At 43.7% G+C, this 23,951-nt stretch overlaps 1 protein-coding gene and 1 long non-coding RNA gene across 6 annotated transcripts in view; one reads left to right on the top strand and one right to left on the bottom strand.

Annotated features, from left to right (window-relative positions):
* The window catches only part of ODF2 (outer dense fiber of sperm tails 2), a 34,155-nt gene extending 21,283 nt beyond the window's left edge, over positions 1-12,872 (top strand). For 4 of the 5 annotated variants that reach the window (XM_083721729.1, XM_083721728.1, XM_083721731.1 and 1 more), the window contains 8 exons: positions 1,519-1,654; positions 2,243-2,353; positions 4,231-4,335; positions 5,512-5,670; positions 7,834-7,934; positions 9,744-9,906; positions 11,487-11,612; positions 11,931-12,872. In XM_083721729.1, coding sequence (XP_083577855.1) covers positions 1,519-1,654; positions 2,243-2,353; positions 4,231-4,335; positions 5,512-5,670; positions 7,834-7,934; positions 9,744-9,906; positions 11,487-11,612; positions 11,931-12,104 — 1,075 coding nt within the window. In that variant the 3' untranslated portion in view covers positions 12,105-12,872. Of the gene's footprint in view, positions 1-1,518; positions 1,655-2,242; positions 2,354-4,230; positions 4,336-5,511; positions 5,671-7,833; positions 8,024-9,743; positions 9,907-11,486; positions 11,613-11,930 lie in introns of all 5 variants that reach the window. The other variant, XR_014560090.1, reaches the window with a different exon arrangement.
* LOC310836565 overlaps positions 1-23,951 on the bottom strand; it is a 108,988-nt gene that overhangs the window by 82,432 nt on the left and 2,605 nt on the right. The gene's annotated exons all lie outside the window — the stretch shown is intronic.

The raw sequence follows: 23,951 nt of genomic DNA, 5'->3' as shown, positions 1-23,951 counted from the left end.
TGTTGGTGCTCTGTGCTAAAGGGGGTTCAAATTGTGCGAGTTTGCGTTAAGACACAGAATGCTGGTATTGGCCTCTTTGCATTTAATCTGCTTTCAAGGCCTAAGTTGTCAAAGAATGTGGACTTCTCTGCAGAAAGGCTGAAGGAATGACAGGAGATCAGGTTATGAAACAGGGTGTGAGGTATGAAAGACAACAGTTGCCTGCAGAGAGACAGTCTGGTCTGAAAAGTGTTCCGAGGGCCAGAAAGAGATGCCAGTGGGCCCTCAGACCTGACATTAACCACCCCAGTGTAGTGAAACAGGCAAACGAAAGACTTGCACACAAAAATTGCTGCCAGTAAAGACAGAGAAGAAGTTGAACCCCTGTTTATGTCTGTGAGGTATTTTATAAATTTTGTAAGCCACTCTTGGTATGTTCTTTTAAATGGAAAATTTGAAATTACTTTTTTAAAAAAAACTTAGCAAATAAAAATATCCAGTATTTCACTACTGACATTATGAGACAGATCAGTATGATTTTTGATTGTGGACTTGGGTTTAAATTCCCTAATATGAAAGAAGCTAAGTGCGTTAATTAATATTGAGCAAATCTAAGTATTCTATACAATTGCCAAAACTGAGGAATAGTCTTGCACAGTGGTTGTTCCTGGGGTCCAGATAGCTCGAGTGCAAAGGGGAATCCATTAGGAAATCCGAAGGGAAATGATTCCAGTAGCTGCTCCTTGGCATTTGGGATTTCAGAAGATGTTGATCTCCCCTGGAGGCCTGGGTTGAAATTGTGACCAAGCCTTCTTAACTCAATTCATAATATCCGAGCTGGCATACCATGGTTTGTTTTTTGCATTTCAAGTTAGGATGGTAGACTAGGATTTGATCTCAGTTTGACATTAGATGTGAACCAATCCCATGTCTTCCAAAGATCCTATGCCCGTTACATGCAAAGCTTGATATGGTTTGGCCGTCATACATAATGGGTCCACCTCTATAGGGAGATTGAGACTGCTCTTCCCATGTGAATAGTAGCACAGTTGGGTGGACTTACCTTAGTGTGAATTCCTAGGTCTGGTTCTTTTCAAGTTCCTTGGCCAAATGAAAGGGGATGGGTTGCATGTGGGAAGCTGCTCTAATTTTTCCAGATTGTTGATAAATATATAAACATTAATCTCTTCTCTTTGCTGCAAAAGAAAGCAAAGAGATAATGATTGGCTCAAGGTCACCCAAGCTTTGTGGTTGTGTGGGGATTTGAACCTATGTGCATCTCTTCCAGTCCTAGTGCAACACTCTAACCCTAACACAACACTGGCTGTCTCTAACAGGGGCAGGCTGTCTGTTGCCTTTCTGTTGTTGTTAGATTCCCATCAGCCCCAGCCAACATTTGGAGGGCCACAGATTTCCCTCTTCTGCTATATGGGAATCATGTGCCTTAAAAAGACCGTCATCTTTGTGAAATTCTGCTTTGAACTGTGGCTGCTTCTTTCTTCCTTGGGCTAATGTATCTTTCCCTGACATGTATTCAAGCCGTATTTCAGACTTGATGGAACAGCAAACCACTATGGAAGACAAGATGCGGGAAGACAGAGATGCCATGGTGGACAAACTGCACCGGCAGGTCACAGAAAGTACCTCATTCAAAATGGAGAATGAGAGGTTGAAGGTTAGTAGAGAAAAGTCCTCATCTTCCCCATGCTGGGGCCTTCCAGATGTTTTGGGCTACAGTTCCCATCAGTCCAGCATAACGCAGTCACGCTAGCTAGGACTGTTGGGAGTTGTATCCAAAGCATACATACATAGGGCACAAGCCGGTCTAGGTCTGCTAGGGGCATCTCCACCATCCTGATGGGATGTACAGGAGCATTTTTAAAAATAACTTCCAATCATTTCAGTGGAGATAGTGCAAGAGATGTTCCAAATGGGATTTGTTTGTTTATTTTATTGCGTTTTTATCCCATCTTTTTTCCAAGGAGCTCAAGGTGGTGTCCATGCTTCTCCCCCTTCCTCCTCTAATCCCCACAACAACCTGGTGAGGTTTATTAGGCTGTGAATGAGTGTCTGGCCGAAGGTCACCTGGTGAGCTTTGTGGCCGAGTGGAGGATTTGAACCCTGATCTCCCAGGTTCTAGTTCACACTCTTAACTACCTGCTTCACACTGACTCTCTCATGAGAGGGAGAATGAGATGCTTGCTGTACAGCCCAGCAGTCCTTTCTCTTCTGACTGAACATGTCTCTTTTGTGGTTCCTCCAGAATAGCATTCTGCCGGTGGAGGAAAAGTTGAATAAAGCTCAGCAGGAAATAGCAATGCTCAAAGCATCCCTCAAGAACTACGAAGGGACAATTGAAAGTTACAAGAACCAGGTACTGCTCTCGAAAGACCTTTGGCACCCTCTTTCCTTCTCTGTCTTCTGGCAGGAATGCCCTGCTGAGCTCCAAAGCCCTGGAACTTGGGGAGTGGGGCAGAGCTGCATTTTGGTTTTCAGGCGTTCTGTGTCTTTTGTCTAAGCAAGTACTTGGCAATTTCTTTTCTAGATATTTGCAAGAGGTGGGGGTACCTGATAAGCACCTGCCCTTCTTCCTTTGCGTTACTGAAAGGATTTGAAGTTGGTCTGTTTCATTTTGTAGTCCTCTATTATTGGGGAACTGAATGTAGAATTGGTATTTATCTTTTTAAAAAATTAAAAAATACCCCTAGCCAAGATGGATTACAATATTTCAAAATCTGAGAGGTGCCTAATTGTGGTAGTAATTAAAAAGCAATCAACAAATGCACATCAAATACAGAGAATAATTTGAGAGCTGCAGAACATAAAATAGGCTTAAACTGGTTAGTTTTCTCAAGCGTTTCCAAAGGCTTTTCTTACTTGAGCTTGAGCTTCTCTCACTCTGTTCTTGGAGGCAATGATAGATTCGGTTGGTGCAGATGCCTTGGCTTAGGCTAGGCTCATAAATGACAACCTTTACAAAGACCCTTCAGATGTTTTGGACTACAGCTTCCATCAGACCAAGGCAGCACAGCTGTATGATGCTGCAGATGATGGGAGTTGTAGTCCAAAACATCTGGAGAGGACTGCAGCTTGGCAAAGGCCAATGAGGAGGAAAGCCAATAAATTGGAGCACTTCTGTATAAAAGCCTTGTCCACTAATTTAGAGTACCTTTTTATTATCTGAACTGTCACACTTGAAAGGGGTTTGTCTCACCTTGTAGTGAAATTGGGCTGTTTCAAAGTCTACGCATAAAGGGCTTGCATGCAGGAGTAGCTCACAGAACAATGGTCTCCGTACATTTTGCCTCATATATATCAGGTTCTACAGATGCTAGAGGGGTTTTGTTGTTGTTGTTGTTTTGTTTAAAGAAAAGCTAGGAACCTGGAGATTATGGCTCATCATGGATCCCTGTGCCTCCAGAGCTTTTCTATTGCTGGGTGTGTGGTGTTGTTGTTTTTAAAGAGACAATGGGAGGATTCATTACGTTGTATCTTGCCCAGTCAGAGTGATTCACAGAACAATGGCCCCTGTGGAATTAACCTACAGTCATGAGCCCATCACTGTGGAATTATGAGGAGTAAAGCTGTAGGGTATGGATTTCAGAATTATATTCCACTCTTGCTATTTAGAGAGGAAATTGTCTCTAAAATATGAACCAATGGCACCTGTATAGGTTAGAGCGTGGGTAGGCAACCTAAGGCCTGGGGGCCGGATCTGGCCCAATCGCCTTCTCAATCTGGCCCACGGACGGTCTGGGAATCAGCGTGTTTTTACATGAGTAGAATGTGTCCTTTTATTTAAACTGCATCTCTGGGTTATTTGTGGGGAAATTAGTTCATTCTCCCCCCCCCCCCAAAAAATATATAGTCTGGCCCATCACATGGTCTGAGGGACGGTGGACCGGCTCCCGGCTGAAAAAAGTTGCTGACCCCTGGGTTAGAGGTAGAGCTTATGTGTTCTAACACAAATGGAGAAAAGCAGTTCAGCAGGGCAGGTGGGTGTGTCTCCCTCTGAGTTCTGACTCCTTTAGGTGAGAACATAACTGCAATGACTTTTATTTTGAGGACCGATTAAAAAATGGAGTGTCTATGTGAGCAAGACTTTTAATACTTTCTCTTCAGATTTCTCACAGTTGCGTTCACTAAACCCAAACTGAAACATGATTCATTCAGTTCCATTTGATAATGCAGCTGCTGTACATGTTTGTCTTCTCCTTAAAAAACAACAACCCACCAACATCTCTTCCCCAGGTGCTGAAAACGCGAATGGAAGCTGATGAGGTGACTGTGAAACTGGAGCTTTGTGAGAAAGAGAACAAATCACTGAAAGAAGAAATGACCAAGGAGATTGAAAATGTAAGTGTCTGGTCCAAGCTGTAGACAAGCCATAAAATCGGGAGGTTTCAAGTGTTGTAGCTCCTTCACAGGAACTTTTCGTGGGGTGGGGAAGAGAAGGAGCAGACTAGTACCCCATAAAAACATGAGAGGAAGACGGCATGTACATTTTGGATCATATTTATCAGTTTCTATGAATGTTAGAGATTCACTCTTTTTTAAAAAACAGAAAAGAAAGAAGGGAAGGCAGGGAATCTGGAAGTTATGGTCCATCATGGGTCCCCATTCCTCCAAGGCTTTTCCATTGCTGCTTTTTTGAAAAAGAAAAAAAGAAAAGAAACAGAACAGGATGTTTCATTATGCTGCATCTTGTCCAGTCAGAGTGATTCACAGCATAATTAGCACCATAGAAGATTACTGAAGAAACTGTAAAATTATGGCGAATGGTGATCTAGATTTAGGAGGGGGTCATAGCTCAGTGGTAGAGCACCTGCTTTGCATGCAGAAGGTGCAGGTTCAATCTCCGGCATCTGTAGTTGGAAAACCTCAGGTAGCAGAGCTAGAAAAAACCTTGGAGAATCATGTGTCGAGGGGTGAAACTCCATAGATACAGTTTATGTGTAGGACTGCTATAGAGATGGGTTTTTTTGCTGTGATGTGGAGTTGGGAACATTGAGCATTCAAGGGTGACGAAAAGGACAACCAAAGTAATCAAGGGGCTGGAACAGCCAGCTCCCCTATGAGGAAAGGTTGCAGTGCTTGGAGTTTTTTAGTTTAGAAAAAGGCAAGGAATAGGAGACTTGATAGAGATGTCGTGACACAAAAAGATGGCATGAGTTAGATAAGACAGATAGGAAAAAGATTTTCATCCTCTTTTGTAATGCTAGAGCCTAGGTCTAATTCAGCAGAGCTATTCATAAAAGTTTAATAAATAATAAGTTTAATAAATAGGAAGCAATTGTATCAAATAAAACCATTACTCCATTTATGGGTAGGCAAACTAAGGCCCAGAGGCCGGATCCAGCCCAATCACCTTCTGAATCCCGCGGATGTTTTTACATGAGTAGAATGTGTCCTTTTATTAAAAATGCATCTCTGGGTTATTTGTGGGGTCTGCCTGGTGTTTTTACATGAGCAGAATGTGTGCTTTTATTTTCTGTTATCTGTAATTCCTGCTTTTTGCATTCTTGCTCACAGGCTCGTAAGCAGTTCCAGAGTCAGGTTGCTGAGCTAGAAAAGCTTCCCGAGATCTTGAAGCTCACAGAGTCTAAACTGGCTGAGTGTCAGGAACAGCTAAAGAGTTACGAGAAGAAAAATATGGACCTGTCAGCCATGATCACAGACCTCCGTCAGCGGGTAAGGGATTGGCAGAAGGTGCCCACACGGACCTCAAGCCGAGGACCAAAATGAGCCTCTAGCATCAAGAAAATGCAATCTTTGTCTCTTGTCTCGTCTCTTTTTGAAATGATTAAACATCTGCACTGCAGAATAAAAGGACGTGTGGCATGTCTTTGTTTTGCTGTTTTGCTGTCTGCATTTAAGCCTGCTGTTTTTCTCACTCCACCAACACCTTCTCTGGCAAGTTAACAAATGGGTAGCCTTGTGAAAGCATGCAGTTAGGATCCACCAGCCCCCTTCACACTTTTATTTGTCAATGCATAGGTTTCCCTGGGTTCTGTGTAATTGCAGTTCAAGCTAGAAGCTTAAATTCATCAACAAAAAGTCAAATTTCTAGTCCTCAAGACTGAGAGGGATGAAAATTTGAATATGGTTAGGCAGGTCTCTAGGCACTGAGTGGGATGGAGGAATCAAAACTGCCTACCAGAATATTTGCACATGTTGGCTTGTTTTGCATAATTTATTATTTATCTTGTCGTGGTGGGAGAGAGAAGGCGCAACCTAGGCATGGAACACTTAAGTAATGCCATTGAGGACCGATTGCTTTCATTTTAAAGAAAGAAATAGAAACTGAAGTTCTTAGCATGCAGTCACTTCAGTTTCTCCTCCTGTGTTGTTCAGTCTTGAAATGCACACATCCTTGTAAGTGTGGTATGTGCTAAAATTGAAAGCAAAGACCTGAGCTGTGGGTGGTGGGGAGCTTCTGAGATTCAGCTCATGGTGACTGGTTTAGTTACACTTGCTAAAGTTCCAGTCCTTTGGTCTTTCTGACAGTCAATGCTTGGTTCCCTAAGCCTCTCTGTGTGACCTTTTTGGCCTTAATTTTACAGCTGCTGTACTGTGCTTCCAAACTGACCCAAATTCTTCATCTAAAATCTTTCTTTTTGAGCCAGAAATCTTTATGCACAGTAAATCCATGTGAAATAAGCTCTTGGTGGATTAAATCAAATACTGTTTTTTTATATTAATTTGCAAAGATTTTTTTTTTGTATGGGGTGCAAACCAGCATGAGGATAACATGTGCCTGACCACAAGCACCTGAGCCTCCATTCCTTGTCAAAGGCAACTTCATCTTTTTAGCAACCCATGGTTAATTTTGCTTGGCTCCATAAGCCTTTCCTTCTGTGTGTGTGTGAGAGAGAGAAAGAGTGAAAGAGAGAGAGAGAGATTGTGATTTTTCTCTCCTTTGGGGTTTGCCTCAATCTGTGTGTGCTTTACTTTGCTTGCAGGTGGCTGGCGGCTCATTTGTGCAGCGCTGAGAAGAAAAAAATTCTTGCTGGATCAAAATAGGCTCTGAAAAGGCCACAAAAACAGGAACACGTACAGTGCTTAATGTGTGCAACAGGAGGTTCCTGGGCTCATCTCTGCCCTGCAGCCAGCCCTCTGACCAGTGGGGTTGAGGGTGCATGTGAAGGGGGTTACTGATTATAGTTGCTTAGTGGTGAGGCAAAGACCCCTACCTCAGAAGGGCTGTCTTTAATTTTACTCCGTGTCCCGCCTCCTGGTACTGAAATCAGATTCTGCTCCTGGGGTTTGGTCTCAAAGCACACAAGGCCATCACCTTGCTGAAACTAAGTAGCTTTGGGTCTGCTCAGTACCTGGAAACAGCATGTGGGTGACCTTCCATGGTGGAAGAGGAAAGGTGCAATGTAAACAGTAACATTAAATAAGCACCAAATGAGCCCTGGTCCACTTAAGTCCTGAACAGGGTAGTTTTTTTCTGCTTCTTTTCTCTCTTTGTCTGTCTGTCTTTCTGTCTCTCTCTCTGCATGACTCCATTCTTGTTTCTCTAGGAAATAAAGAATGGGGAGAAAATGAGCAGCACCTGTCACTGGTAACTTGGAAAGGCCTTAAAGACTAATTTTCTACCTTTCCCCCTTCCTATTTTTTTAACCAATATTTCGTTTTCATATCTTGAATTACTATGGTTTGATTTAATTGTATTGATTGTTTCGATGACTTATTGTTGCCGTCTGCTTTATTTATATGATGCTGTGCTTGATATTATAGTGATTGCAGTGTTTGTTGCTTTGTTAATGCCCATGTTAGCTGCCTTGAGCTGAACACTTGCTGTTGGAAAACCGGAATACAAATATTAAATCAAGTCAAATCAAATTTCAGATTGAGCTTCAGGGAGACAAGATGGAGATGATGAGAGAGAGGTATCAGTCTGCCCAAGAAGAGAACAAGCAGCTGATCCTCAAGCTTGAAGAGCTGGAGAGGTTAGGAGCAAGTGGGGAGGATGACGCTTTGTCAAGGATGGGAGCAGAGTGATCAAAACTGAAAGGCTGTGTTGTGCAAATGTTTTCCTGTGTGTATAGATCAATCAGGTGCTGTATCAGTGTTGAGTATGGAACTCTGTAGTCTTGTCATGGATGCTGGGCTTGGTGGTGGTGGTGGGGAAGACAGTCGCTCTGGTTGGCACACCATGCAAAGCCCAAACCATGGCTCAGCGTGAACATATGGAGCTCAGGAGAGGAGTTCACAACTGAATCACAGCAGAGTTTTGCTGCTGCCTGCAGTGATCTTCGTAAGTCTGGACCTGGACCTCTGCAGATTAACTGTTGGCGGTAGCTAGGGTTTGTCCTTTAGTTCCTGGCTTGTGGATTGCCTGGAAGAGCTAAGCTACAAGCCTGGGTTTGGACGACATGCTAAGCCAAACTATGGTTTCATTCAGTGTGATGCAGCAGCAATGATGCAGCAATCCAAATGTAGATTAATACTGTATTGGCCTGAATATAAGCCTCACTTTCCCACCAGATTCCGACCGTGCAAAGTTAAAAGTGCAGCTTAAATTTGCAACCTTACAAAAACTGGCTTTTACGATATTGCGGCTGAAACATACATACAGTAAAATGGAATGGGTGTGAGTGCCTGCGGAATTTTAAGGGAGCGGCTTGTATTCGGGTATTGTGTTTCTCTCCCCCACCCCTTTGAATTTTAAAGGTGCGGCTTATGTTCAGGCCAATACATTATACTTTTTGGGGGGTGGGGGGTGACCAGAGGGAGGAGTCAAGAAACGGTAGCAATTTATGTAGCTATGTGCTTTCCACAACCTGCCTCTTAAGATATCTGCTGGTTCCTAGGACCAATCTCCTGTGGTCTAATGATCAGTTCTCATGACAGCTCGTTCAGCCAGACCTCTTCAGAAGCCCTGGAACTAAAGCAAACACATAGAGCAAGACAAATGCAATGTTCTGTGGCAAGTGGCTGTTGCACAGGCTTCACATTAAGGAGGTCTGGAAATCAAATCTCCAGCTAAAAAATCATGGTAGCTGGGAACGATGGGGAAGGAAATACCTTTTCCCACCTAAGGCTTTGGAGAACTGCAGGCGGGCAGTGCTGGCAGCTGATGCTGGGCAGAAATGATGGTCTGACTTGGTGCTTAACACATTCCTTTGCAATATCAGTGTTGTCAATAGGCCCGTGTTTGCTTTTCACTAGAGTTGTGGCTTGATCAGACATTGCATTCAAACAAGTTGTTGTTGTTTCCAGAAAATTGCTTATCGGCAAAGCAAAAGTGACTGTGCTGGCCACCTGTAGTTCCTATGCGGGATGGGTGGCCAACATCATACCCTCCAAATGTTGCTGGACTCCAGTTCCCATCAACCTTTGGCCATACTGGGTGAGACTCAAGAGTCCAGCAGCCCTTGGATGGCATTACATTGGCTGTCCAGCATACACCCACACCCACACACCACAGTGGTACCCCCAGTCGCAGACAGGATCCATTCCAGAGCTCCGGTTGGATCCCGAGGTTTCCGCAACTGGAAGGACCACTTCTGCACATGCGCGCACAGCGGTAAAGCACTTCTGTGCATGTGCACACGGCAAAACCCAGACAAATACTTCCGGGTTTGCCGTGTACGTATCCCGAAGGATACATAACTGGAGGTGAACATAAGTAGAGGTACCACTGCATAAAGTAGCACCTATCAAAACTTATTCACAGGCATATCTAGTCCATTTAAATGTTGAGCCCTGTTTTGATTGGCATATACCCATGAATCTTCCTTGTGGTTGCAATCCAGGAAGCTTGAAGCAGCAAGCGGTCAGAATATAGAATTTATCCAGGTCATAGCGAAAAGGGAGGAGTCGATCCATCAGGCCCAGCTGCGACTAGAGGAGAAGACCCGGGAATGTGGCGCCTTGGCTCGCCAGCTGGAGATAGCAATTGGCGATGCCAAGAAGCAGGTTGGTACCTCCCACTGGGCAATGAGTCTGAAGGAGCATTGCCATTGCAGTGGGAGCGGAATTCTCTTCCCTGAAGTGTTTTGTTTTTGAGGACCAGCTTCAGGAGATCAGTGAGAAGATGCTTTAGTACAAGGGTGGGGATCTCAACCCTGGATCCCAAATGTGGTCCTTGGGACTCTCTGTGCTTCTTCTAACCCTGCTCTGAGTGTCCTCCTTGCATGGTTTTGCTCAGCAGTTCCTTGCAGGAATGTGTCCTTGAAATGTGGCAATGCCTCACTTACCTGGAAGGAGGCAGAGGTGTCTGCGGCTGGAAATGTAGCCCACTGTACAAAAGTCCCCTCCACATGCCTTGGCCATCACACCCATGAGGTGAGGCAGCAAGATCCACAGGGGCAGCAGATTCAGCCTCCAGAGAACGTGTCTCCTGTTGCCGCAGCAGCAGCTTCCTGGTGAGCAGGAGGCACTACTAGTCTCCTGTCCCTAGGGAGAAAATGGCAGGGCTGCCCTCTGGGGTCCCCTGGGCTCTTCACCCACCCAGCGTGATACAGAACAGGCACCCACCCACCCACCAATGTAGATCTTTATTCTCCCCAACCCCCTTCTTGATATCGATCTTCACTCGTTCTTTATTCCCTGGTGGTGGGAGAGGAGCACCATTTTGTGGTTCGCCCATGTGCCAAATGTCTTGGGCCAGCCCTGCCACAGATTTTCCCAAGGCTGCCCACGAGGGAATGTAGCCCCTGGGTTGAAGAGCCCTTCTCTATTGCCCTAGTAGGAGGTCATGCATATTTGATACACTTCCATCCCATCCTACTTTTGAGGAGTTCTTGAGAGCAGCCCATGCAAGGAGCCTCTTTTCTCCTTATAACAGCTCTGGAAGATGTGCTCAGCTTGAGAGAGAGCACTCAATTAAATTGTGGGTGGATAGGGACCCACACTCAGCTCTCTCCAGTGAAAGCAAAACACTTTACCATTACATATCCTGCTGGCTCCCAGGATGTTTCCTGTCTCTGTGTGTGTTTGTGACTTGATCTTCTTTCTTTCTTCTTAGTCTTTCATATTAGAAATGTGAGCTTGGTGGGGAAGTATAAATGCAAAGATAATAATGTATTGGGCCACTTGAACTGTCTCTAGATATTTAAAGTAAAATCAATGCTCCCTCCCCCCAATACACACATGCACACATTTTACTTCTCCAAGTTGTTTACATCTGTTACTTTACTTTCAAACTCTTGAGAGATGGGCATGTATTTTAAAGAACATGTTTGTGTGTGTGAAGAACATGTGTTGCCTGTAAAGCAACTCTAGTCTGGGGGAGGGGGGCGGTGAGGACAGAAATTCCCCTCCCGTCTTGTTGCTCTTCCTTCTGCTAACATTGCATACGTAGATTAACCCTGTTTCCAATATAACAGGAAAGTGAGTGCTACATTTTTTTAGTGTTTCCTGGCTTTAGAAGGTTTGGAAAATTGGAATCGAGCCACTCTCTTTCCCCAAAGGTTCTTGAGGGATGCTTTTTTTAGTTTTTTTGCTAAAACCCAAAACATTGGTTTGTCTTGTTTCTATTGCCTTGCCTGCAAAAGCTGGAACAAACAAGGGAACGAGCAGCAGCAAGGGAGAGAACAGCCCAGTCCAAGATGCTAGATTTGGAAACTCAACTGAGCAGGACAAAGACGGAACTGAATCAGCTGCGGCGGAGCAAAGATGATGTGAGTGGCTTTCTGCAGCAGCACAGCTCTCTTAACTCTCTTAAGGACTTTTAGGTCCATCCCATCCTGTGTTTTGATAGGGAGGCAAGGAAGTAGATGAGTGGGGGGATTGGTTGGTTGGTTTTGGGGGGTTTTTTAATAGGATGGAGCACAGGGAACTGATTGGGAGCATAGAAGATATGCTAAAGTTGTAAGATAAAGGGCTTAGCAGGCTGGTATTTCCGCTTGGCATGCTCTTTGCTTATATGAAGCATCCATAACGAGGTGAGCCTGGCAGTGATTTCCCCCACTTCAACCATTTCCCCCGTCCTCATGCAGGCAGAGTGTCGGTATGAAAGCCGCCTCCATGACCTGAAGGATCGTCTTGAGCAGTCTGAGAGCACCAACCGAAGCATGCAAAGCTACGTGCAGCTCCTCAAGTCCTCTTACGCCAATGTCTTTGGAGACAGTGCCTTATCAACCTCCCCGATTCGTCCTCGATCTCCACTGTGATCAAACCTTGTTCCTTAACTTCCAGAACCCTCTTGCTACAGGCTCAGCTGGGTGGACCTATTTCAAAGCCATATCTGATTTTGGAACTTAAATAGCTCAGGATCTTCATCGTATTGTTGGCATGGGAGATTTATCCTCCCTTTATGTTGGTGATATGGTGGCATTAAGGGCTGCATTGTGTATCATAAGCCATGTTAAAGCGGGCCAACAAGGGGCACATTTACCCCCCCTTCTGTCTTTTAGTGCCTTACAGAGGTTGCATGTTTTGAAAGTAACCTGCAGTGTTTTAATCATCTTTTAATTTTATGAATGTTTTATGTATGATTTTCTCACTATGCCATGAGTTTCAAATATCATGTTTGTTGAATGCAGAACAAAATATTTAGATTTTTTTAAATATAATAATAAAAATTGTCATCTGAAAAATTGTGAACCCATGAAAGGTTGTGTCTGCTAGCAGCATGCCTTGGGCCAGACGTAGCTGGTGTGAAAACCATTCCTTTTTCTTTTAATTGCATTATTCCAGTTTTTCTAGGGGTGAATATCAGTTTAAAGGTGTGATTTCAGTAATTGTGTATGTGAAGGAGAAAAGGACCTGCCCTGCTGTTTAAAGAAAAGTGTTTCATACTATCTGTACTCTTGTAAAGGTTCCTGGGATCCATTTTTCCAGAGCTGCATATCTCTGATCACTTGTGATTTTCATGCGTGACTTTTGTGTTCAACAGTAATGTTTTGTTTGTAAAATATCCCATGATTTTTTGTTTTCAAGCTCTGTGTGTCTCTGTTATTTTTAGCTTCCTTATGGGATGAATAACATCTCTGTTCCTGCTTCCGTGCTGCACATACTGATACTCACTACATTGGGGCATGAGCTGGGGGTCAGCAAAGTTTATCTTTTCTGGGCCAGATCACTCCCGCAGAGATCCCTCCATGGGCCTGATTGCGTGCGCGCTATTTTCCGCGTCTGCGCAGATGCGATTTTCAGCACCGTGGAAGCGAGTCCCTGCATCGCGCTGTGCTGGTTTAGTGCAGCGTGCGAGTGGGCGGCTCAGTTCGGGGGTGGCTCGTGGGCCAGTCGAACGACCTCCGGGGGCCACTTCCGGCCCATGGGCCTTAGGTTGCTGACCCCTGGGCATGAGCTTGCTCGGTTACTCATGAGTGAGTTTCTGTAAAACCACATTGCTAATTCAGATTGAGGAGCATTATCCTCTTCAGCATCTGAGGACCCTCCATCCAAGGGTGTGAACTATTTTCAACCTTAGGCGAGAGAGTCAGCCTCTTTTGCTGGGAGCTGGATGGGCTTCAGGTCTTAGCACCAACTACCCCTTGAAAAATGACTGTTTCTGTTTTCCCGCCCTCCAGAAATGAAACCAAGCTGACTGGTCAAACTGTCCAGAAATTAAGAGAGGAGAGTCATTTTGATGGACAGGTCTATGTTCTGTTGTTATTGTTGTTTTATAACTTTATAATATATGCATATACAATATATACATATAAAAGCCCATATAAAAGGAATCACAAGACAGAGAAGCCGGTAGGAGAAAACTTCAGTCTCCCAGGACATTCAGTACAGGATCTCAAAGCAGCTGTCTTATAAAAGAATTTCAGAAACAGACTTGAAAGAGAAGTTGCTGAATTACAACATATCACTAAACTGAAAACTATGGAGAGACTTGGTCTGAATAGAGATATTGGATTCCTGTCTCATATGCTAGTCATCTGCATACGATCCCTTGCTTTTTCCTGTAGGACTAATTGCAGTCCTTAACAGTCTTCAACAGGTTTACCATTGAGTCAATCACCCATCTCCCACTACCCTCCTGAGAAAAACCCCACCCCACCCTCCCACTATATATAAGGGTCTAGTGACCCTTGAGTGTATCTGAAGAAGTGTGCATGCACACAAAAACTTAGACCAAGAACAAACTTAGTTGGTGTCTAAGGTGCTATGGGACAATTTTTTAATTTATATAAAAGCCCACATACAGATTGTTACAATAAAAATATCACAGCACCAGCCCTTAATAGCCAGTGGCCCTCATAGAGAAGAAAGTTCCAAAGGGCTGTTTGCACCAAACTGCTGATTGTGTAGTTTCACCCTGTCTGTACTTACCGTATTGGCCTGAGTATAAGCCTGACTTTTTTCCACATTCCAACCATGAAAAGTTAAAACTGCGGCTTAAATCTGTGACCGTACAAAAATTGGCTTTTATGATATCACTGCTGAACAGACACATGGTAAAACGGTGTGGCTTATATTGGGGCCAATATGGTAATCATAAAGGTAAAGTAAAGGGAACCCTGACCATTAGGTCCAGTCACGGACAACTCTGGGGTTGTGGTGCTCATCTCACTTTATTGGCCAAGGGAGCCGGTGTACAGCTTCTGGGTCATGTGGCCAGCATGACGAAGCTGCTTCTGGCGAACCAGAGCAGTGCACGGAAACACTGTTTACCTTCCCACTGGAGCGGTACCTATTTATCTACTTGCACTTTGACTTGTTTTCGAACTGCTAGGTTGGCAGAAGCAGGGACTGAGCAATGGGAGCTCACCCGTCGCGGGGATTCGAACCACTGACCTTCTGATCAGCAAGCCCTAGGCTCTGTGGTTTAACCCACAGCGCCACCCGTGTCCCTTCTGGTAATCATAGAACACGTAAAAAGAATGAAGGGTAATCTTTTCCATAGTGGAATACAAAGTTCCTATTTGTACCAAACATACCATTCATGAATGTTGCCAAATAAACCCCTATGAGATTTTTTGGTCATATAAATCATAAACAGCCCCCAACAGGTCCGCATCACCCCTAGCAGAATGTATGAGTCAAGTTTTTTTGAAATGCCAACAAACACAACTATTTTAAACCATAGATCCATTGAGTAACAGGGGTGTTGCCCAATACCACCACCCCAGGTACATCATACCTACATCACAGAAAAGGCAGTCTACAACAGAAATCTGAGTGCATTGTTTATTTCCTGTGTGGCAGATTACCTGTTAATGCTTACTTGATTGGATACCCTGGGGAGCCTGGCCAGTCTTTTGTAATGGTAAATATTTAGTTCCTGAGCCAGGTCACAGGCTCAACCCTTCAACCCTATTCACATCTTAAATGTGCCCTTAAGACAAGATTTGTGAGGAAAGAGACAATAGGGAGGTTTCCCACTTTGACCTTGCAGATAAATATTTGAGGTCAATTTGTTCAGGACTTTTTTTCTAACTTTTTTTCTAAATCAGACACCTGATTTATATATTTATGTACATGTTTGCTTGGTACATTTATGAACATTACATACCTAAGACCTTAATATTCTTATAACAGCCCAGCCGCTGGCCTTGGGAGCGGTGCTTGCTTGCCTGCCAGCCATCCAGTGCCTTCGTTTCTTTCCCTGGACGTGTGAGCACTGGCAAGCTGCCTGCTTCCTCCGAGTGGAACGGTGGCTTCTGGTAGCTGCTGTTTGTATGGCGAGACTACTGTTGGAATGCACGACTGCTGGCTGTTCTAGGAAGCCCAGGTCAGCGCAGGATTAGGCAGAAGCTCTGTATGGTGATGTTCATCATCTTTGTGGCTGGCAATTGCTTTCTTCCTCCACACCTCCTTTCCAACATCATAATATACTGCCATATTGAGAAGTCACAATGTTGGAAAGCAGATATTGCCCAGCCCTTGTGATCTCTTGCCATCTTAAAGCATGCTGTCCTTTTACTTAGCGCACTGGCAAGAAAGGAGTCCACTGGCACAGGCTGCGATTTGAATGGTCCTGGGGGGATTCTTTAAAATCCTCACATGAGTAGAGTCACCATGCTCCGAAGCTCAAATTCAGTATTTATGAAGCATACCAAGTGCTACTCTAATTATCTCGCTCTTGCTTTTAACACTGGAATGTCCCTGGGACACTGACTTCAAAGTGTGGCAGCTCTGCTACTTGGGGTGAAAACATTATTAAAAATGAGAACATCTGTAATTTGGTATGTACAGCAGACTAACATTGATGGCCACCCTTGATACCTTCATATTCATACCAATTTCATTACTGTCCTGATTTGATAGCTGTAAGATGTACTTAACTCTTTATATATCTCTCTTCATTATATATAACCCCACTGCTAGAAGAGCACCTTTTATACTTAATTTACATACAATACTGGCTTACTCTTTATATATTTATGTTTTCATTTTCATTTTATTCATTGCTAGATGGACAAACTATATTTAAAACTTAAAATTTACAAAGTAAAGCAACTGGCAAGTTCTACTGTAAACATATGTTTAGAGAATTTTAATTAGAGTAATTCAGACTATCATGAACTCTCACTGTGAAAGCAGTGAGGTTGCTCTAGAATAACCTTACTCTTATTCCTAGAAAATATGTTGGGGGGGGAGTAAACAATACTGTCATCAGTAGTCTATGACTCGCCTTAGTCAATAGATCGAACCTATAGATCCCTCAGTAATGCCATGGATAGCCATAGAGACTCGATATGCTCATTTCTTTCAGTTCACAATTTTTTTTTATCCTCCCTTCGGATATCCAATGTGCTGCCTCCATCCTCCCTCCCCCAGCTTGCTTTTTCATTGCCCCTTGGATGGGCGGTTGTTCTTCAGTTGTTGGCAATGGAGGCATCCTGCACAGAATTCCTTTTTGTATCCCTTTTGTATGGTGGAGAGGCTGATGGTCTTAACTTGTGTTAACAAAAATCTGCCCTTTTCCCCTTAAGGGGTATCCAAGAGCCCATATAGAGTCCTTACGTAGGTTCCCTATTGGTAGGAGAAAATAACAGAGGCCAACCAGAGAAGATTGAGAAGCAAAGCAGCTAGTAAGTCTGATCTTTATTGATCTGTTGCAACAGGGTGCTCCCCTCACCCGCAGGAGAGGAAGAGGACCCAGAACAATGGCCTGCAAGGCCTTATATAGACTTTTGAAATTGCCACCCTGTAGATCAAGACCACCACCCCAGATACATCATACCTACATCACAGAAAAGGCGGTCTAAAACAGAAATTTGAATGTTGTTTTTCTCCTGTCGTTTTTCTCCTGTCTGGTAGGTTACTTGATTGGATACCCTGCTTCCTAGATTGGATTGCCTGGGGAGCCTGGCCAGTCTTTTGTAATGATAAATACTTAGTTCCTGGGCCAGGTCACAGGCTCACTCCCTATTCATATCTTAAATGTGCCCTTAAGACTGGATTTGTGAGGAAAGAAACAATGGGGAGGTTTCCCACTTTGACCTTGCAGAGAAAACATTTGGTCAGTTTGGGAATCAAAATGGTTCCAGGTCGGTCTTCCTGTGCTGATCTATGTACGTGCTTGGTTGGTACGCTTATGAACATTATCATATATCTAAGACCTCAAAATTCCTATCACACTTTCATGTTGTCTGGGAGCCTGGAGGTATGAGCTGTCAAAGCTGGCAAGGTAGAGGGCACCCTCCCAGGACTGCTGGGCACTGGTCTCCCATCAGCTGGGGAGGGAGAGCTGAGAGGTGGGTGACCATCCATGTGAATGTGTGCCTGATGCTTTTGGCAATAGTTTTGGATAATCCACATGGGTTGGCAGGGTGTCAGTCTCTGCACTGAAAGGGAAAATTTATGGTGTGTGAGGCTACTCAACATCCCAGCTCCTCGGGCAGAGCCCGAGGTCGGCGGTTCGAATCCCCGCGGCGGGGTGAGCTCCCGTCTTTCGGTCCCAGCTCCTGCCCACCTAGCAGTTCGAAAGCACCCTTAAAGTGCAAGTAGATAAATAGGTACCGCTTATAGCGGGAAGGTAAACGGCGTTTCCATGCTCTGCTCTGGTGCTGGCTCACCAGAGCAGCTTCGTCACGCTGGCCACGTGACCCGGAAGTGTCTCCGGACAGCACTGGCCCCCAGCCTCTTAAGTGAGATGGGCGCACAACCCCAGAGTCGGACACGACTGGCCCGTACGGGCAGGGGAAGCTTTACCTTTACCTTTTACTAACATTAAACATTGGCAGGTAATAATTAAACAGTTTACACTTATCAATTACAATGAAGAATCACTCATCTATAATCGACAAAAATAGCAGCAAACCACAATACCTAAAATACCACAAATCATACAAAACAATGTAAAAGGGTTAAATTAAGAAACAAGGACACACAACTTATAATTATTATAATAATTATTATTTTTAAATGGCCACTGGTCTCATCACCTCCTGGCAAATAGAAGGGGAAGAAACGGAGGCAGTGAGAGAGGGATGATGTCTCTTGGCTGTTATATCTTTTCCTTCCACTAGTGGCCGCTGTGTCGCTCTTCCTACTATTATTGAGTATTAAGTCACTTGGCTGTTATGTCTTCTTCTTCCACTAGTGGCAGAGGAATGATGATCTTTGTTTTTTTTTTTAATGATATTTATTAAAGTTTCAAAAAAGCTTACCAAAATAAGAAAAAGAAACAAAAAAGAAACAAAAAAATACAAAATAAAGAAAAATAAAAACAATTAAAAACAAATCAATTTTCCCATGTCTTATCTTTCATTTACTTGTTTCCCTGACCTCCTCACACCTCCCTTTTTTGTATTCCAGTTCAGTTAGTTAATTCAGCAAATCCTTTCCCTCTTTGTTTTTATCTTAATCCTTTATCTTAATATATGATAACTTTACATTCTCACCTGTTAACAATCCATTTTTTACATACTCCTTTGTAAAATTACTGCTAAAACCACTTAGCTTCATTCCAACATCATTCTAACATTCATTAATTTTGCAGTATTTCTGTAAATAGTCTGATCTTTGTTGCTGTTGTAATCCCTATCTCACCAAATTATAGAAACAGGTGAGTTTAACAGGTGTCAGGTTTAGTCAGGGCCTGTGAGTTCGCTAGGTGTCCAGATTAACCCTGTCAAATTTGGGGGATGCCAACCAGGGGAAGAGCGTATGGTCAGGCTTGTTCATAGCTGTCAACTTACAGATTTGAAAATAAGGGACCAGCAGCCTCGAAAATAAGGGATCAACAGCCAAAATAAGGGATCAACAATTACTTTGATAAAATACATATTTTGTTGCATGCAAATGGCTTTAGATACCTACTAGGTCCATAAATTACCATATAGCATATATTCAACACCAAAAAAACAGCAACAATTTGTTGTTGACAAAGGACAGTTGGACATAGAAAGGGCCCCATTACCTTCAGTAGTTTATTTAAGGGACATTCATCAATAAAGGACAGCAGCGGGACATGGCGCTGGGATAAGGGACTGTCCCGCCAAATAAGGGACGCTTGACAGCTATGGGCTTGTTGCGACTCAAACTTGTCATAACTTCAGTTATGAACTTGTCATAATGTCAGTTACTCTTCCCCAACGGACGTTTTTTCTATCCTGGCACCTTCAGTTCTGGCCAACTGCCTTTTGCATCATAACATTCTCTGGCCAGTTTGAATCTTGGAGGTCACCATGGTGACAGCAGGAAACAGGCTCATGTGACGCCAGTTCCAGGGGCTCCCAGGATGGGATGCTGACCCGAATTAACACTGAGTGCGGGTGCGTTTGAGGACCACAGGGCGGGGGGTGGGAATCACCCTCATGTTTACCATGAAAAGAAGGGGAATAGCAGAGCATCTTGACAGACAGAATCTGTTATGGCAACAGCAGCAGGGCAGGGCTATTCATCCATGGAAGAGACAAGGAGAGGGAGAAGATGGGGTTAAGATTCTTCCCCATGGGATCAACCAGACACTAGGGCATTATCCAATAGCAGGAGGACCTCCCACAAGCCACTGTTGTATCTATACTGTGTACCTCTTTCTCTTCCCTGGAAGGGTCAGGGTGGGGAGGCAGTCTCCACCATTCCTGCTCCTGTGGCCACCCCTGACACCTGGAAAGGTTGAGAAAGGAACCACCAAAATTATAAAGGGTTTAGAGTAACTCCCTTATATGGAAATATTGGGATCTTTTAGGTTAGAAGGAAGGTTGCTCTCTGTCAGCCCTGGTAGTTGTATTAATTCTAGAACCATTAGCAATCATGCCCTTTCTGGTACAGGAGTGGTTGCAAACGGAAATGAACAGAGGACCTTGGAACTTATCCCCGAGGGTTTAAGAAAAAGCCTGCCTGCCTGCCCATGGGATGAAAGATAGGGGAGACCCAACCTGACCCACCAGCTTTGCCCACCCCCCAAGTTGCCAGACACCCAGCTTTCTGAAGTAAAATCTCCAGCCCCAGCCCATCAGGGGATTAAATACATATGGGAAAATGAAAACATTGAGTCAGGGGATGAGAGGCTCCCTCCAGTGACCAAGTTGAGTCTGTGCCGGCTCAGTAAACTTCTCAGCTTTGACACAGAGGGAAGGGTCTTGCCCAGCTAATGATTCTCTGATCCTAGGAGACTCAAACAATTGGTCCATCTATTGCAGTACCGTCTACTACATTGATTGCAGCAGGTCTCCAGAGCTTTAGGCAGGGGATGTTCCCAGCCCTGCCTAGTGATGTCCTCTCTTGAACCCATGACCTTCTGCATGCAAAGCAGGTGCTCCGTCACTGAATTACGGCCTTTGCCTGGAATACTCTCCCCGGTCTGGTTTTCCTAATGCTTCTGCTGCTGCTGCCCACCTTGGTGCCAGGCAAACGTGCTGTTGTACTCCTGCTGCAACCTTTTAAAAGGCACTGTAAAATGAAAGTATCTTGGCTTGCTCTGCCATTGACTCTTGGCTGCATTTTTAATTTGTTACTCCTTGCAAATTCAGGCTTAAATGGCTTGCCTTGCATACTGTGCATTAGCTGTTTTGATTGCATTTGTGCTCAAGATACCAGGATACAACCTCGACTCAGTCAATCATGATGAAGTCAGGGCTCTCAGGTGGCAGTGGTGTGGGGGTGAAATCCCCCACCTAATATATATACTTCCAACTAGATTTCCACCATTTTGGGCATCCATGCTTTTTTCTCATTTCTTGCAGCGCACAAACGAACATGCCCACCCTGACCCCTTGGTCATCTGGGATGGAACAGTTGGGAAACTGGTCTTGGACAACTACAACAAGCAGCAGAAAACCAAGGTGTTATCCCCCTGAGTACTGCTGGGATTATAAAATTGGCATTCCCAATTTTATAAGCGAGATAAGAAATGTCAAGTTATCCTGGATGCCAAAGAATATGACAATAATTTTTAAAAAAATTATTAAAGTTTTAAAAGTTACAAAAAGAAAAAATAAGCAAAAACAAAACAACACATCACAATAAGGAAAAAAGAAAGAAAAATAAAAAAATAAAAAATTTCAGAAAAATAAAATCCATTAAAAAACACAGCAAATCTTCCCATAACTTATCTTTCATTTACTTGTTTCATTGACCTCCTCACACCTCCCTTTTTTGTATTCTAGTTCAGTTAACATTTCAGCAAATCCTTTCCATCTTTTCCAATTTTTGTCCTGTAATTTATCTTAATATAATGTAACTTTACTTTTCCTCCTTTCACCAATTAACAGTCTGTTTTTTCCTAAACCTTTATAACATTTCTGCTAAAGCCACATAACTTCATTCCAACATCCTTCTAACATTCATTAATTTTACAATGTTTCTGTAGATAGTCTTTAAATTTCTTCCAGCCTTCCTCCACCGACTCTTCTCCCTGGTCTCAGATTCTGCCGGTCATTTCTGCCAGTTCCATGTAGTCCATCACCTTCATCTGCCATTCTTCCCGGGTGGGTAGATCTTGTGTCTTCCAATACTTTGCAATAAGTATTCTTGCTGCTGTTGTAGCATACATAAAGAAAGTTCTATCCTTCTTTGGCACCAATTGGCCGACCATGCCCAGGAGAAAGGCCTCTGGTTTCTTCAGGAAGGTATATTTAAATACCTTTTTCATTTCATTATAGATCATCTCCCAGAAAGCCTTAATCCTTGGGTACGTCCACCAAAGGTGAAAGAATGTACCTTCAGTCTCTTTGCATTTCCAACATTTATTATCGGGCAAATGATAATTTTTTGCAAGCTTGACTGGTGTCATGTACCACCTGTAGATCATTTTCATTATATTTTCTCTTAAGGCATTACATGCCGTGAACTTCATACCTGTGGTCCATAACTGTTCCCAGTCAGCCATCATAATATTATGTCCAACATCTTGCGCTCATTTGATCATAGCTGATTTCACCATTTCATCCTGAGTGTTCCATTTCAACAGCAAGTTATACATTATTGACAAATTCTTAATTTTGGGATCTAACAGTTCTGTTTCCAATTTTGATTTTTCCACCTGGAAGCCAATATTTTTGTCCAAATTATATGCCTCCATTATCTGATAATAATGAAGCCAATCTCGCAGTCAAAAATATGAAAATAACTTATGACTCCGCTGCCCTATTGAAAATCACACCAGCAACTAAACTGATCGCAGAACTATTTGATCATTTAAGCACAGGCTCTTGTTCTTTGCAGGAAGGAGAGCAAACTTTACCAACCCTTTACCCCTCACTGACAAAATGTTTCATGTGGTATTGCATAGCTGTGCTGGAGATTTTTTAATAAGCCAGTTCCTTCCGTGTGACCTAGTCAGAGACACCCTTCCCTCTGTGTCAAAGCTGAGAGGTTTCCTGAAGGTGTTACTTCAGAGGGCTGGGTGTCTGGCAATATGGAGGGCAAAGGTGGCGGGTCAAGCAGGGTGGGACCTGAGCAGGGAGAGGGGTGCCAGCCTCTGCCCAAATTGGGCTTATGGCTTCGGGAGGGAGGGGGGCTGGGGAGGGGGCATCAGCCGAAATAAGCTTTTGGAGTGTTTTTTAGGTCTTTCCTCCAGGGTTATTTTGTTCCCTTGGATGCCTCAGATGCCCCCTTTCTCTACTTTTGGGGCTTCCTTCTTGGGCTTCTTAGGGGGTTCTCTTTTGGAGGGTTAGGTATGCCTATCCCCTTTATGGCCAGGTCTCCCCTGTCTTGCTTCCCACGGGTGGGTGGGCTTTGTTGGATTCCTTTAGGGATAGGTTCCAGGGTCTTCCTCCATCTCAGGCATTCACCCAAGTCTGGAAGAAAAGAAAGATTGGAGGTACAGTCATTGTTTTCAATGCAACTAGTTTCTCCATCATGGAGAGTCTTCATTTATTCCAACATATTATATCCATATTTAGAGCTTTCCAAACCATACTATAATTAAACTGATACAACTTGTTTTTTTTCAAATTTTGGGTAATTTGCACCCCCAGATATCTAAAACGTTTCCTAGCTATTGGAATCTTCAACATTGCTGTAAAGGTCTACTGCATATGAATGGGGTGGTGTATGAAAAAGCATTCATTACCTCTGCTTTTTTAAAAGTATCTTGCAATCCTGAGACCCTGGAGAACTGTTCCAACTCTGTACATAGTATTTTGCCTGCTGTGATAGGGTTAGAGGTGCATAAAATTATATCCTCTGCAAAGAGGCCTGGATTTTGTTCATTTCTGTTTGCAACCACTTCTGTACGAGGAGGTCCCAGAGTGGTTTGGGGTTCTACCTGCTGGAGGACCAGAAGCATTTCCTTGTTTGCGGCTGATGGCAAAGGGACAGAGCTCCCAATCTGGACAGTGGGGATCCTCTGTTCCTGTGGAATAGGGGCTAAGGTTCCACGATGGTAGAGGCCCACCCTGGCTAAAGATTTAGGCACCGGCTAAATCTTATACCTGTTAAGCTCACCTGTTTCTAGACTTTGGTGAGATAGGGGTTACAACAGCAACACAGATCATCAATCATCTAAAGAACAATTCCTATTTCAGGCTCTCACACCAGAGCGGAATCTAACCAAACTGCTTTTGGTTCTGGATTAATGTGGATCATTTATGGATATTTGCGTATTTATCTACAGCTTTTCCTCCCAAATTGATGTTTTGTGTTGTTGCTCCCTATAAACTCTTGGTTCG

Source organism: Podarcis gaigeae (genome assembly GCF_964106915.1).
Source record: "Podarcis gaigeae genome assembly, chromosome: Z".
Taxonomy (NCBI): domain Eukaryota; kingdom Metazoa; phylum Chordata; class Lepidosauria; order Squamata; family Lacertidae; genus Podarcis; species Podarcis gaigeae.
The sequence above is the reverse complement of the archived record's forward strand: the minus strand, read 5'-3'. Positions and strand labels throughout refer to the sequence as shown.